Source organism: Miniopterus natalensis, chromosome 11, assembly GCF_054644295.1.
Source record: "Miniopterus natalensis isolate mMinNat1 chromosome 11, mMinNat1.hap1, whole genome shotgun sequence".
Lineage (NCBI taxonomy): Eukaryota > Metazoa > Chordata > Mammalia > Chiroptera > Miniopteridae > Miniopterus > Miniopterus natalensis.
Window position 1 is genome coordinate 69,124,088 of NC_142091.1, and position 14,970 is coordinate 69,139,057.

Genomic DNA, 14,970 nt, shown 5'->3' on the forward strand with positions numbered 1-14,970 from the left:
TTTCTTAAGAGCCATCCGATCTGGAGGGGAAAGATGGAGGGTGGTGGGCCCCACTGCTCGGTAGTCAGAGTACTGACACAGTGACCACGCAAAATCATTTAAAATAGAGAAGAAAAACACACCGTTGACTCTCTGACCTTAACACCCCTTCCCTTCCTGCTTCACCTGCAGCTGTGAAGATCAATGAGGTCAGATACGCAGCGGAGCACTGGGGACTGCAGAGTTCTGAGTCCCAGGAGGAGAAACCAGAGCGCCCACACTCCTCTGGCACCAGGAACGGGCACCAGGAACGCTAAAGCTTCCTGAGTCTGTTAGAGAGTGAGGCTCGGGGAGGTCCAGGAGCCTCTGGACTCCCAGTCCCGTGTACCCATTCCCATCCCTGCAATCTTCACCTCCTCCTCATGCTCTTTCATCCCCCCCTCTACAGCCTGAGTCCAGAAGGCTCCCTCCTCAGCCCCCTGGACATCTTCCTGGCCCCATACTCTCTACACCACCACCACCCCCCGCCCACCCCAAGTCCCAAATGCCTTCCCAACCCTCCAACACCACCCCCACTCCCTCTATACCCTTCCTGGTCCCTCCTGTGCCCTCCCACTACCATCAACCCCTCCACCTAGAACACAGCCCCACCCCACACCTCCCTTCCCTTACTCCCTTGGCTGGTGAGAAGCTCCAGGGCTGGAAAAGGTCAACCTTTCTACTCAGTCAAGACAATGAAACCAAATCTCAGTGGATGGAAATGTTAACAAGAAATGCAATGCGTTGGGGTGGGGGGAAAGGATGACTGTATAAAAGGTGAAGAGAGTAGCCAAAAAACATATATACACAGCCATGGACACAGACAACAGAGTGGTGAAGGCCAGGGGAGGGGTGGTGGGGGCTGGGTGGAGGTGGGCAAAGGGGGGGTGGGGTGGAGAACATCTGTAACAGTGTGAACAATAAAATAAAAATTAAAAAAGAGATGCAATGCCTTTTTGCACCCTTCCAGGTGTGAGATCACGTCAGTTGGCTTTAGAACATAAAATCCCCAAGACAAACTGGGTGGCTCGTGAAACTGCCAGTGTGCTCCTTTGGAAAGTTCTTTTTTCAGCCACTCTGTGCATGGAAGCCAATGTCATCGGGCTAGAGGCCAGGTACCAATGTCCCAATAGGGTTCCTAACCTATTGCTTCTCCTGGGCCTTAAAACGGGGCACGCAAGAAGCACCACATTCCTATCCTCTTAAGAGACAAGTGCCACTATCCACTCCACTCCAGACCAGAGTGGCCACGGCCAAGAAGACAGAGCCCTCCTTTCTACACCCAGGAAAGCATCCATAGTCCCTGGCCCAGGAGCACCTGTGGCTTCAGAGCTGAGGCCTGGGGAACAGCCGCTGTGCTCGAGCGGAAGCCACCAGAAACCATCCAGAGATGGGACATTTCCTCCAGCAGTCACAATGTAACCTCACCAAGGAAGCTTAAAGCATGGGCCGCAAGACAGTAACACCTCACACATCACACTCACCATTCAGTAAAGGAACTCAACCTGTATGCTGGTGATGGTTCAACTTTTTTAAAAAGTCAAAATTCACAATCCAGACTGACACAATTTTCCAAAGAGTAAAAATCCTGGGGAGAGCCGTTTCTCCCCTCCTCAGACAGGTTGCAATTTCCCAGACAGCTGGCACACCTCCCCTCCCACGATGGGATGGCTGTCCCCTTACCTGGCTCCAAAGCCGGGGGCTTCTCCTATCTCCATTCCGGGGTCTTCAGGGCGGGTTTCCAAGGAAAGCGAGGAGTCATCTTCACCCTGGGTCTCTGGTCCACTCGTCTCACCGACCCCCAGCTCCCTGGCCTCCATGGGGTCTCTGGCCTCCAGACCAGGGCACAAGATGCCAGAGTCCCTAGGACCTAGCTCTGGGCACTGGCTGACTTCCCCCACCCCACGCTCCCTGGCTTCACTCCGGGCCCCAGAGAGCTCCACATTCCGGACCCCCAAGTCTGGGGTCCAGTCCATCTGCCCCACTCCACATCCTCGTGGCTCCCGAGAACTTCCAGTCTCTAGATCACATGGCACCTCCAAATTCCTCAGGCCCAGACTATCACCCCAGTCCACCTGGCCCACCCCCAGCTCCCTGGAGCTGCTACCTGCCCCCACAGCCATGTTCCTCAGGCCCAGGTCCGGTGTCCAGTCTGCCTGTCCCACTCCACGCTCCCTTGATGTGAGGAAGTCTCCAGCCTCCACACCTGACCAGTCGGTCTGCCCCACACCACTCTCTCTGGCCTGGCTGTGGCCTCCTGCCTCCCCCACCCCAGCCAAATCTCTGGCCCTCACCCCAATATCGGAAGTCCAGTCCTTCTCCCCAACTCCCATGCCCCTGGGCTCCTCAGAAGCCCCAGTCTCCAAATGGCTGGCCAGGTCCACGTCTCTCAAGCCCAGGTTATCTGACCATCCTATCTGTCCCAGGGCATCCTCCCTGGCCTCCCTTGAGCCCCCAGAATCCACACAACTGGACACCTCCAAGTTCCTGAGGCCCAGCTGGTCAGTCCAGTCCACAGGCCCAGGCAAGGTCTTCTCGGGAGACACGAAGTGGCCACCTCCCATCTTGCTGGAAGGGCTCAGGCCAGCACTGCCCACTCGGTCATTGCCAATGACGCCAAAATGATGGCTCCTCTCAGAAGCCTCCATGCAGAGGTCACCACTCCAGTCTCGCTGCTCTGGGCTGAAGGCCACCTCTGGCTGGGGGACAAGACCAAGGCTGAAGTCTCCAGCCCAGCCTCGCTGCCCCACTTCCCTGTCCTCCGGGTCAGCATCGCCTGGGCTCTGGCTCCCTGCCCGCTGTCTCCCATGCAGCCCTCCAACCTCCTGGCTGGCACCGCTGTCCTGCCAGCTGCTCTGGTCTCTCTGTCCAAGTGCTCCATCCTGGGACTGAGGGGTGCTGGGGCTGAACAAGCCCCCAGACTCTCTCTTCTCTGGCTGGCCTGCGTCTCCGCTGTCCTCGCTCGGGCCATCTCCCCCACTCAGAATCTTCTCAAATTCCTCATCTTGCTGGTGGGCCTCCTCGGGGCCGAACCCAGCGCTCAGGGCTCTCGTCCCAAAGCCTCGGTCCTGCGAGCCGAGGGCCGTGGAGCTGCCCCGGCTGCTGTAGTCCCTCATCCAGGCACTCTTCCCGAAATCCTGGTCCGGCTGCTCAGCACCCTGGCTGCTGAAGATGCCAAGCGACGAATCTCTCTTCCCGAACTCCTGGTCCTGCTCGTCAGCATCCTGGCTGCTGTACCTGCCCAGGTGGTCCTTCTTCCCCACTTCCTGGCTTGGGTTGTCCGCCTCCTGGCCAGCATAAGTCCCCAAAGAATCTCTCTTCCCAAAATCCCAGTCCCGAAGGCTGGCCTCCTGACTGCTGTAGGAACCCAACGAATCTCTCTTCCCAAATTCCTGGTCCTGGAGTTCCGCATCCCGGCTGGAATAGGTGCCCTGGGAATCCCTTTTCCTGAACTCCCAGTCCTGAACATCCGGCTCTTGACTCTGCTGAGTGCCGAGCGGGGTTGGCTTTCCAATCACCCGGTCATGGGCTATGAGCCCCCCTGGGGCAGACACTCCGCTCCCCTTCGGGCTGCTGACCTCCACCTCTTCATGGCCGAGGATGCCACACCTGCTGACCCACTCCCTGGTGCTCCCTTCCCCCACTCCTTGCCCACACTTGCTGGACCAGTCCCTCTCTCCAAGGCCAGGGTCCCCTCTAGGGCTCGCACCCCCAAGGCCGTAGTCCCGGGAAGTGTCCTGGGACCAGCTGGAAGGGCTAAATCTGCTGGCCTGTGTGTCTGCTGCGATCCCAAATTCACTCTGCAGATCCTTCTGGGCCCAGCCAAGAAGTCCCTGGGAACCAGAAAGAGAGAGACAAAGAAACAATGCTTAGAGTCGCTCCAGAATGAGAGTCAGCACGTCTGGTGCCCAAGAGCGCACTCTGGTACCAGAAAGCTTGAGTCTATGTCCCAGCTGTGAGACCCTGAGCAAATCACTTAACCACTCTGGGCCTCAGGGTCCTCATCCTTAAACAGGGATAACTCCTACTGCAAGGGCGGTTAAGAGAGGGTTAAGCAAGATCACTTAAGCCAAGCACTCAGCATAGTGCCAGGCACACAGAGCACTCAGCCACAGCAATGGGTTCTCAATAGATGACCCTGAGGTCATGTTTACAGCCCTTGGGCAATATGTGGCTACCTGCCTGGAGATAGGTGGCCTGGCCTGGGGCAGTGGTCTCACAGTGGTGTAAAGCACACTTTCCTTGGGACAGGACAAGACTCAAAGCCCCCCCACAACCTCCTTTCCACTGCTAGACCCCACCACCACCCCAGCCCATCTAGTCCCCATGAGTTCCCAGCCCCTCCCTCCCTAAGGAAAGCACCCTCTGCCCAGCCCTTCCCAGCAAGACCTCACAGCCATCCCTCAGCCCCCGAGGGAGACAGGAGGGACAGCCTCTGGCTCAGGCTAGCGAAGCTCCCAGCCAGGGCTCCACACCCCACACTCCCTGACTCACTCCTGGGGGCGGGCGAGCCCCGGCCTCAGGGCTGTGGAGCCGACCGGCTTCATCCCGCAGCGCCGCGTTGGCCAGCAGCCTCTCCAAGATGGACATGCAGTGCTCCCCGTCCCCCAGCTGGGCCATGGCCCCTGCCCCCTACACCCACCCCAGGCAGCTGGGACGGCAGGAGCCCCCGGGCAGGGCTGGGGCGCTGCTCCCCTTTGCCTGGACCTGTCCGACAGCTCTGGCTCTGGGCTCACCCTGGCCCTGCTCCCTCTAGAGCAGCTGCAGCTCTCGTGGCCCCGCCCAGAAGCCAGTTGAGTCACCCACATCCCGGGACAGACACACCTACTGCAGGAACGAGCTGGGTCTTAAGTCCTTCCGGCTCCTCCTCTTCCCCCCCCCCCCCCAGAGGCCCCTAGCTCCTCCTTCCTCCCAGCCCAGCCCCAACCAGCCCAGGCTGGGCCTGAAAAATACATTTCAAAAGCCACCTGGACCCCAGCCCTTAAAATCAGAGGAAGTGTGGCAGGAGAAAGGGCCCAAGCCCAGCCACCAACTCACTAGGTCATTTTGCACAAGGCTCGCCAGCTCTGTCTACAAGGCAGGTCTTGAGCTCAACAGCAATAATGTTCATAAAAGCCAACACTTACTAAGCACTCACGAACCAGGTGCTATTGTCAGTACTTTACAGGTATCATCGCTCATTTAGTCTTTGCAGTCACCCTATGAGGTAGAGTTCATCACTTTGTCCCCGTTTTACAGATGCAGAAACTGAGGCACAGACAGTAAAGTAACTTGCTCAAGGTCACACCTGGGCAAAGAGCAGGTGAGCCCAGGCCGTCAGGCTCCAGCACCCACGCTCTAAGTGGCCTCACTCCACTGCCTTTCACAACACTGGCCCTAATAATGGCCTCAACACTCAGTCTATGTCAAGCACTGAGTGAGTTCCACATCTCACTTTACCTGCAGCACAACCCTAAGAGGCAGGTGTTGTTATGAAAGGACTCTGAAACTTAGAGGTTAAGCTTAGGGCACACTCCCAAAACCACTCAGCTAGCGGATGCTGGAATCAGATACAAGGTCTCGCACCATCCCGTAGCCCCTGCTGTCAGCTCTGCCAGACTGTGCAGCCGTGAGGGGCACACCCATAGGTGCCTCGCTCACAGCCATACCCCAAGCTCTTGGCACATAAAGTCCATGCTGAAAGACTGAAGCCCACCGAAGCCCCGGCTTCCACCCCGAGGCCCCGCCCTCCCTCTGCCTGTCCTCACCTCGGAACAGGCACTGGGGGCCTGTGTGTCCCTCAGCTCAGATCCCGCTCCCCGCCGTGCACTGCCAGCACTGGGTGGTGGCGAAGCCAGGAGGTCATCCAGCCAGCGGGAGCTGCTTTCAGGGCCTGCAGGCTCGGGGGACACCCTACAGGGATCCTGAGCCTCTGTCCTAGCTTGAGTAGTCTCAGCCCGGGCCAGGGTCATGGCCTCCTCCTCAGCAGGTAGTGCCTGCCCAGGGTCAGGGGTGTCAGCAAAGAGGACACAGGGCTGGTCAGCGGGTGCTGGCTGCCGCTGCCCCAGGATCGGCTCCAGGACGGGCAGGGCAGCCTCCCTGGTGGCCAGAGGAAGTAGGGACTCCTGTCTGGTCAAGGGCTCCCGCTCCTCATACCTCTCCTCTGCCTGTAGCAAGGCCAGTTCAGGTGGGTCTCCTGTTGCTGGCGGAGGCTTGAGGGGCACAGCTGGGGATGGAGGCAGACTCTCCCCATCACCCTCTTGGGTTGGGGAGATGCCCAAATCATCTGACTGCACCCAAGAACCAGGCCTTCCTGGTCCCTCTGGAGCTGACCAGGCCCCTCGCCCCTGTTGGAACACTCCCTCCTGTTTGGATACAGCCCAGTCACCAGCCTCAGTGGCCCCAGCCTCCGCAGTCACAGCCTCAGCCTCTGCAGCAGCAGCCTCCGCGGCTTCAGCCTTCGCGGCGGCTTCAGCCTTCGCGGCGGCTTCAGCCTCTGCAGCCTCAGCCTCTGCGGCCTCAGTGATGGGAGAGGGAGGCGGGGAGTCCAGCCGCCACACCCCTAGACCTGAAGGCCGAGTGGGGAAGGTCCACTCAAAGGACTGTGACAAGCTCCAGTTGGACTCTGTCCCAGTTCCAAAGGGACGATCCAGGGCTGACTGGCTCCCCTGGGTTTGGGGCAGGTCAGCCAGTGAGCCCCCCAGCTTCTGGTCTTGGTCAGGGAGCCGGAGTACACCTTCAGAAAATCGGCGCTGAGCCAGGCCAGTGGGGCGGAGTTCTGCTTCACCCCTGGCCATCTCCTCGCCAGATGGCAACGTCCGATCAGGATCAAGCAACTCACCCCCCTCCATCAGGGGACGGGGCGAGATGGCTGGACGCTGCTCTGGGCTGTGGCGCCCTGAGACCTTTTCCATGGGAGGGCTGCTGGGTCTGGGGGCATCTGGGGCTTCCAAAGTAGGGATCCCTGGGCTAGGGGCATGGCAGGAGCCCTCATCAGGGAGGGCCACAGCTGGGGATGCTGGAGTCGCAGGGAGGCAGGGAGGAGGCCCGGAAGCTGCAGGACTCTGGACTTCTGAAAGATAAGAGCGGCGGAGAGGGCTCTCGTCGGGTGAGTGAAGTCGGGGAGACCCAGGGGCTGGGCCCGAGACTTCAGCAGGGAGGCCTGGGCTGGTGATCCCTCCATTCTCTGCGGTGGGGCCTGGACTTGAGGGGACCCAGGGCTTGGAAACCTGCAAGAGAAATGTTGAGAGCCATCACTCGCCTTCAGGTGGGTGGGGGAAGCCCCTGCCAACCCCACATGGACCACAGGTCAGGTGCTTCTACACCTCTCACTCCACAGACAGGAGGAGAAAACTGGGATGCCTCTCAGGACAGTTGGGAAAGGCCCCAAGTATTAGTTAGGGTTCCTTAAGCTTCTCAGGGTTCTCGGCCCCCTCCTTTAGAAAACACACATAGCCCTATTCAGGTAGTATGACCCACATCACTTCAGGATAGCCCTATTCAGGTAGTATGACCCATAGCCCTATTCAGGTAGTATGACCCACATCACTTCCCACCCACCCACCCCAAAGCTCATCGAAGGGTTTCCTAAGAGTCCATGGTTCACAGTCAAGAACACTTGCTTTACAAAGGGAAAAGGAAATTTGGGAATCTAACTCTCTGGGCATGTGGGAATTCTGCCTCACAGCAGAACTCCAAGCCCAGCGCAGCTCCAGACCAGCTCCCAGGAGCAGCTTAGTGGGGTGTGGAGCTGCCCACCCTGTTCGGTGCACCCACAGGTCCCAGTGCTGCCCAAGGAAGTGGTTAGGCCTCGGGCTTCAGGCAAAGGCACTGGGGGACGTGAAAGGCCCTGGCATGGAGTCACCCAGCACTGCCTCTCATAAACTGCAGGATCTCCCATGTGGTGGTCACTTGGCTTCTCAGCTGCGGACTTTGCTTCCCTGAGAACACAGAAGCTAAGGCAGAGACCACCCACACCCTGCTACCTGAAGTGATCCCAGACAGTGACCTGTCCTTGCTCGGAGCTAAGGCCAACCCCACCCCTGGCCTCTGTGTCATTGACTTTTCCTCCTCTCCTGGATCATTTCCATCAGCACACAAACTGCTCTCAGTTCTTCCGCCACCCAGAAAAAGAAAAGCACTCTTACCCTCCCCTATGTCTCTACCACCCATTTTCTTGAACATGTCTGCATTTACTATCTCTCCCCATACTTTGTCCCATTCTCTCCCACACCTGTCCCAAACAGCTTCTTCCCGCACCTCACCACCTAATTGCTCTTGAAAAGGTGACGATGTCCCCCTGTAGCTAAGTCCCACTCTGAGGGCTCACCTTCCCTGACCTGTGCAGCGTGTGACAGCGGACGCGCCCCCTGGCTGACCGGCCCTCCTCCCGGTAAGGGGGGTTGACTTCCCGGGCCTAGGACTCCACCCTCGCCAGCCTTCCTCCCACCTGGACGCTGGGCTGGGCCCCAGTCATCTCCCCTCCAGTGCCTCACCCATTCCAGCGATCTCAGCCGGTCTTAACTGGTCTTAACTACATCTGTACTCCAATGAGTCCCTGGAACTCCAAACTCAAAAAGCCAGCTGCCCACTTGACATTTCCATATGGATGTCTAAAAGGCATCTCAAATTCAACTAATCCAGAAGCAAGCTCCTCACATCTCCTCCCATCCTGCTTTACCCCCAGAAGTCCCCATCTCACTAAACGGTAACCTCATCCTTCCGGTTGCTCAGGCCAAAAGCCCTGGTGTCATCCTTGACTCTGTGCATGCATTCTCTCTCTCTCTGCCATCAATCTATCTGCAAATCCTGTCCCCGAATTCACCTTCAAATTCCACCCAGAGGGACTACTTCTCACCATCCCACCACAGGCTACCTCCAGGGTCCACCACCTCACCCCTGGATTATTCCAACAGCCCCTCATCTGGCCCCTGCTGCTGCTCTTAGCTCCCTGAAACCAAGAGGGCAAGAAGCCTCTTTACACCTCTCCTCCAAACCCCTCAACGGCTCTGCCCCTCTCTCAAGCCAAGGTCCTCCCAGTGGCCCACAAGGCTCCACAGGATCCCTCATCGCCTCTCCATCCTCACTACCACCCAGCTCCTCCCCTCTCACAGTGATCCGGACAGCCTGGCTTCCTCGCCAAGAAGGCCCTGAGTCCTTTGTCCTTGTAGCTGCTTCTGCCAAGAATGTTGTTCTCCAAACATCCACACAGCTCACTCCCTCACCTTCTTCACAGCAAGGCCTTCCCAACTACCGTCATCCCAGATCTCACTACCTTCTCAGTCTCCTCAGCGCCTGTCTGACTACATAGCTGCTAGCTCACAGGGTTGTCTGGGTTCATGCTGGCCTCTTGCACTGGAAGATGAGCTCCCAGAGAACAGGGACAGTGCCTGTTCCGCTCCCTGCTATTTCCCCAGCACCCTGCTCATAGTAGGTGCTCAACAAATATTTGTTAGACAGATGAATGGAGTCAGGTCTCCATCAGTGAACAGACAGGACAGCTTCTATGAGCAAGAAGGGCTCATATACTCAGGAAAGCAGGCTGACTGTCTCCCAGCACACTGTGGGGAGAGATGGGGATTAACAAGAAATCCCCAAGGAAGGACTTTTCCTTGGAACCCTGAGAAGGCAGCCCAGACAGGAGAGCACTAGAGTCAGACAATGCAGATCCCGCCTCAGCCCCTGGGTAAGTTACTTAACCTCGGTGAGCCTCTCATGTGGGAACAACAGGCCTACTAGCTAGAGTGATCCCAAGGACCGAGCTAGTTAGCATTCCTCGAACATGCCCAGCACACAGTAGGTACATGACAACAGCAGTTGTCACGGATAATTACTCTTTAAAATAAGCAGTTTCATGGCCTGAACCATACTTGATCAAGAGCACTGGCCTGGGAGTCTGAGAAATCTGAGTCCCAGGGCCAGCCCTTGGGCAAGTGACCTCCTCCATGACCCTCAATGTCCCCATCAGAACTACAAAGAGATAGAACAGATGATCTCAGATGACCCTTCCAGCTCTACAACACTCTGATTCCAAATCATAACAGGAGGATAACTCACGTCAGTAGGTGGCTCAGAGCTGGCCGGCTGAGCCAGGTCCCCGTTGAAGGCCCGGTCCAAAGGGGGGCTCCTGAGAGGGAGACAGACAGGAAATGGAGGCACAGAATTATGACAGATGAATAACTACCACCACCACCCCCAGGCATTTCTGACTGAGCCCGACCTGGGGCCACTGGGGACAGAGAAGCTGTAGTTTCCATGGAGAAAATGGCCCAGGAGATAGTGCCTATTCCCTACCTGCACACCAAGGGTTAAAGTCCCCCACACCTTTAGAAAAAGCATTCCCTCAATGATTCCCTCAAAGATAATCCCTCCTTCCCCTAGCCCCCAAGGGGTTAATGTTCTCCTCCAGCCAGGGAGTACAGCTGGCTGGACTGCTCTGCCAATACTTCTTGAAGGCTCACAGGAGGAGGGAAAGGGGGAAAGAGTGAATTTCCAAGGCTCAAGTTGTTCCTCCTCTTAAGCTCTGCTTGCAGCCACAGGAAGGGAAGACAGAGGGCTGAACCCAGCCTGGGAGCCCGGGCCTGGGACAAAGAAGGGTTAATTGGGAGCCTACCCTCTAGGTACTTTCAGGTGAGAAAAGGGCAAGGCTGGAGGGCCAGGTAGGGCAGAGGCCTTCAGCTTTGGGCTCAGCCCAGACCACAGCAGCCCAGCCCTCCCACAGCAGCAGGAAGTGGAGGGGGGCCTCTGGGCCCAGCAGGGCCCCCAAGGGCCCAGGGGGCCAACTGCGCCTCAAGAGGGCTCTCCCTGCCCTGGGGATGGCCTCTATGCAGCTGATAGCACCTGAGATCCCTCAGCCTCTGCCTCCAAGGCCCTGTGCCTACCACACCAAGAGGCACCTCCTAGCCAGCCTTCGTTTACACTGGCACCAGCTCTGGAGAAGTGTCTCCAGCCTCGCCGTAATCTCTGCTCGGTGACACTAGCTGGCCTGGCATCAAGGTGTGTTCACATCTTATCTCTCTCATCGGTCTCCTGCGGGCAGACTATGCCCTTCCCATCACTCACGAGCACCTGGCACACTGCTCCGCACACAGTAGGAGCCAGAAGTTAAGAGCACACGCTCTGGAATCAAACAGACCTGAATTCAAGCCCCAGCTCTGTCTTAGTTGCCGAGGAACCATGGTAAGTCACTTCTGAATCTCAGTTCCCTCCTTTCTAAAATAGACCTAATATTCCGTTCACTAAACAGAATGGCTGTGGATTAAATGAGGCAAATTCAGCTCTTGGTATAAAAATAATAATAAACTTCCATACTGTGCATTTGTACTCTATCATAAACGTGCATCAGCTCTGTAAAGAAAATTGTAATTGTGAAGAGAATACAGTCGCAACGCTGTCTGCTGGCGGAAAGCTTTGTCTTAGACCGGGTCTGCCTGCACTCACAGCACGCACCTAACCTAAGAGTGAAGGTCACAGTCCCAGATGGGGCCACCCACGTAGTCCTCTAGAACGCAACAAAACAGACGCCTCCCAGCCCTCACCTCTCCCCGGGGGACTGGCGCTCTGTGGGACACTTCACAGGTCCCTCCTGGGACCATCCCCTGGAGAGGGTCCCACCACCCTCATCCATGGGACCAGCAGCCACGCCATAGGTCCTGGGGCCGTATCTCGAACTGCCATCATGGTTAAAGGTGAGGCGGGAGCCCCAGAGGCGGTCAGAGCTGGCGGGGACCTCCTTCCGCGGCTGCTCCATCTTGGCCAGGATCTCTTCCACCGTGGTGGCCGCAAAGCGCTCGGAGGCTGGACGGAAGGGGGCAGGGGCCTTCCGCACACCTCCTGGGGCAGCACATCGAGCTGGGGGTGTCAAGGGAGGCATCTCTTCTTTCCCAGCCTCCTCTTTTCCAGGCTCTTGGGTGGCTTCTCCTCCAGCAGCGGTCTCAGCTGTTGGTCTCGGTGCAAAGGGAAGGGGACGCCTGCTGCCACCATAGGGCTGGGGTCCTGCCAGCATGTTCATCTTCCGGGCAGAAGGCAGCTCGGCCAGGGGACCCCGGGGGGGCCGAGGCCCAACAGACACCAGCAGGCTGGGCTTGGCAGGCAGGGCTGGCTTGGTGGGCAGGGCCCGTGGTTTTGGCTTGACAGGAGGTTTGGCCCGAGGGTCACCTACCAAAAGGAAAGGGTTGGTTGGGGTGGCTGTCAGAAGAACCAGGAAGCAGAACTTCATCTACCACCCTATTAACTCAAAATGTTGACAACATTCTAGGTACAAGCCAAATGTCACCTCTTCCACAAAGCCTTCCTTGATTTTCCATACATATCCCAGAAGCACCTTCTGTCTCCAAATTCCCAAAATGTTTAGTCAATCCCTCCTATAAGCTAAAGCTATTTGAGGGCCCAGCTGGCACCTTATTTCTCCCTGTACCCTACTTTGCATCTAATACATGTTCTTATCAAATAAATGAATGAATGAGCAAATGAGCCAATAAATGAATGCCTACCTACCCACATCAAGCACTCAGCCCACCATTTCCCTAGTCTGGTCCTGTCCTTTGACAGGACACTCTACCATCCTACCATCCCACAGTAAACCTTTTATCCCAGCTGAGCCTCCCCACTCTGCCTCCTGGCTGCCCCTCCCCCAGTACACACCCAGGCCACCTCCCCACTGTCATCCGGTGTGTGATGAGGAATGCAAACTTACTATTGACCTAACCCACACAGAAGTAAATCTGCTACAGGAAAAAAAAAACAAACCAGGAACCTGCCTTCTATGTAAGGCATTCCAAAGCCAAATAAAAGACCTTGGAATTACTCATTGCCATGGCCCTTCTAATAGAAACCTCTATCACTCACTCATTCAGCTCAGCCTAAGAAAGGAGTGTAGGCAGGAGCCAGGAGGCCTGGGTTCAAACCCCCAAGGTGCACGTCATGTCTCACCCAGGCCCCAGTCTCCTCTTAAAACACTCGGCTTTATCCACAGCATTTCGAAGGTTAGGCTGTAGATCTAAGACTTCAAACAGTTCTAAAGAGTTTCACCAGGAACTGAGACCCTTTCATACTCACCCTGTACTCCTCCCTCCCTCATTCCACCCCAACAGAATCATCCCTCGCCCACTCCTTCCCAGACAGAATGGGGGTTCAGCCTCTGCTCCTCTCACTGTCCTCCCAGCCACCCCACTCCACCCATAGGCACCTACCTGGCTCAGAGCCAGCAGATACCAGCTCGTCCTCCATCTCCCGGGGTGGTGGGGAAGCCATGGCTGTGCCTTCCCTGAGAGCAGACACTTTCATCACATGCGGCAGAACCTGCATGGGAATTGGAAGCAGAGGGGTGTGAGCCCCGGCAGCCAAAGACCCAGGAAATGAGAGGGAGGAGAAGGCAAGAGGGTTGGGCGTTGGCAGGAGGCTTGGCCAAGGGAAATCTGCTACTTCCAGCAGAGGCAGAGTGTGGGACAGGAAGAGGTAACTCCAGAGGGGGTGGGGCGGTCAAGGGAGGTCCCCAGCAGCCTATCCTCAGCTCTTCCCAGATCATTCTCCAACTCTTGTCTCCTAACTCCAAAGTCCTGGAGCTTCAGGGAGCTGCCTACTCTTCCCTCCCCTGCTGAGCTCTCCCAGACACCCCACTTACTGTTCCCAGGGCACCCCTTGGGTGCAGCAGCCAGCTCGAGGTATCTACTCAAGGGCAAAGCAAGAGGGCCCAAAGTCTGAAGCCTCTTCGTGAATCACCTCATGGGAGACGGGAAAAACCCGCTCCTCCCCAACCTGGGGCTCCACCCCGCTGCCAGCCTTCCCTTTCCCGCGCACCCTCCTTCCCTCCCTCCCTCTGGCAGCTGGGAGTGGTTCCGTCTCCCCCTTCCCCCCCTCCTTCCACATCCCCGCTCCGCTCCCGCCTCCCTCAGAGCTGTCTCATCCAAACACGGAAAAATAAGGAATAAGAAGTAAACATCTGGAATACATTTTTTTTCTTTAATTTCTCAATTGCTTTGGCTTCAGCTCGGAATTTGATGAGGTAAAAGCCAGGGCCTAGTCCTGTTGCCATAGCAATGGCCTCCCACTGGATTTCCAGAGCCTCGCCAAGAGAAAGGAGGAGGGCCCAGGCCTGGGCTGGGAGAATGGGACAGGGCCCCAGAACATCCAGGGGGTGGGGTGGCCTGGGGGGGGACTCCCTGGGGTTCCCCCTCCTCAGACAGTCAGGATAAGACAGCCACAGCCTATGAACTGGGGATGCTTGGGCAGCCGGCACCGGCCTAGGAGTGGCCTGAGGGGTTTTGAGGGGCAGAAGAAAATTTTAAACCAAGTGACACAGCCCTACAATAGAAGCCAATGGGTGTCCCTCCTCTAAGCCTGTACCAGGAGCAAGCCCGGGGTCTGATTCAATGCCTGCTGGGTCTACCACTGTTTAGCTGTGTGCCCTTAGGCACCATGCTTACTTCTCTAAGCCTCGGTTTCCCTATGTGAAAAGTAGAGTTACCAAGGTTGTTGGGAGGCTTACGGGAGAAGATGCCTGCAAACTATTTAGCATAATGCCTAGCACATACCAAGTGCCCAAAAATGTTGGCCATTATTAATACAATTCCACTCAGTGTCACCAATGAGCCACCTTCCTTGGTAACCACCTCCTCTCCCCAGACCATTCCTCCACTCCCACAGGGCCCAGTCAAGTCACCTGTTCTTCAGACACTCCACCACCTCCTCAGTTCTCATCCTGGCTCCCGAAGCACCATCCCACCCACAACACCCCCGAACCCCCAGGCCCGCCAGCCTGGGGGACAGAGTGCTGGTCCCTCTAGTTCCAAAGGAAGGGGGACGTTTCCTATCACATGGCATGCAGAGCCCCTGAGGACAATCTAACCCCCTCCATCCTGCAATGGGTACTGCCTTCCTCAGTCACCCGCTCCAGCTGGCCCGGGAAGGCAGGGCCAAGTCCCAAGAAGGGCCCTCGGATGCCCAACCTTTGCAAAACCTTCCCACCCACTCCTC

General features: G+C 57.1%; 1 protein-coding gene across 8 annotated transcripts in view; it reads right to left on the reverse strand.

The window, feature by feature from the left end:
* CNOT12 (CCR4-NOT transcription complex subunit 12) overlaps positions 1 to 14,970 on the reverse strand; it is a 28,030-nt gene that overhangs the window by 11,685 nt on the left and 1,375 nt on the right. For 4 of the 8 annotated variants that reach the window (XR_015715294.1, XM_016200544.2, XM_016200545.2 and 1 more), the window contains exons 1-5: positions 13,188 to 13,302; positions 11,535 to 12,153; positions 10,054 to 10,123; positions 5,766 to 7,226; positions 1,702 to 3,851 (exon numbers count right to left, since the gene is read on the reverse strand). Coding sequence is in view for 7 of the 8 variants with exons in the window: in XM_016200544.2 (XP_016056030.2) it covers positions 1,702 to 3,851; positions 5,766 to 7,226; positions 10,054 to 10,123; positions 11,535 to 12,153; positions 13,188 to 13,302 (4,415 nt within the window). In the remaining variant the exon portion in view is untranslated. Of the gene's footprint in view, positions 1 to 1,701; positions 3,852 to 5,765; positions 7,227 to 10,053; positions 10,124 to 11,534; positions 12,154 to 13,187; positions 13,303 to 13,618; positions 13,740 to 14,656; positions 14,949 to 14,970 lie in introns of those variants that run through there. The other 4 variants (XM_087821883.1, XM_016200540.2, XM_016200541.2 and 1 more) reach the window with 3 other exon arrangements.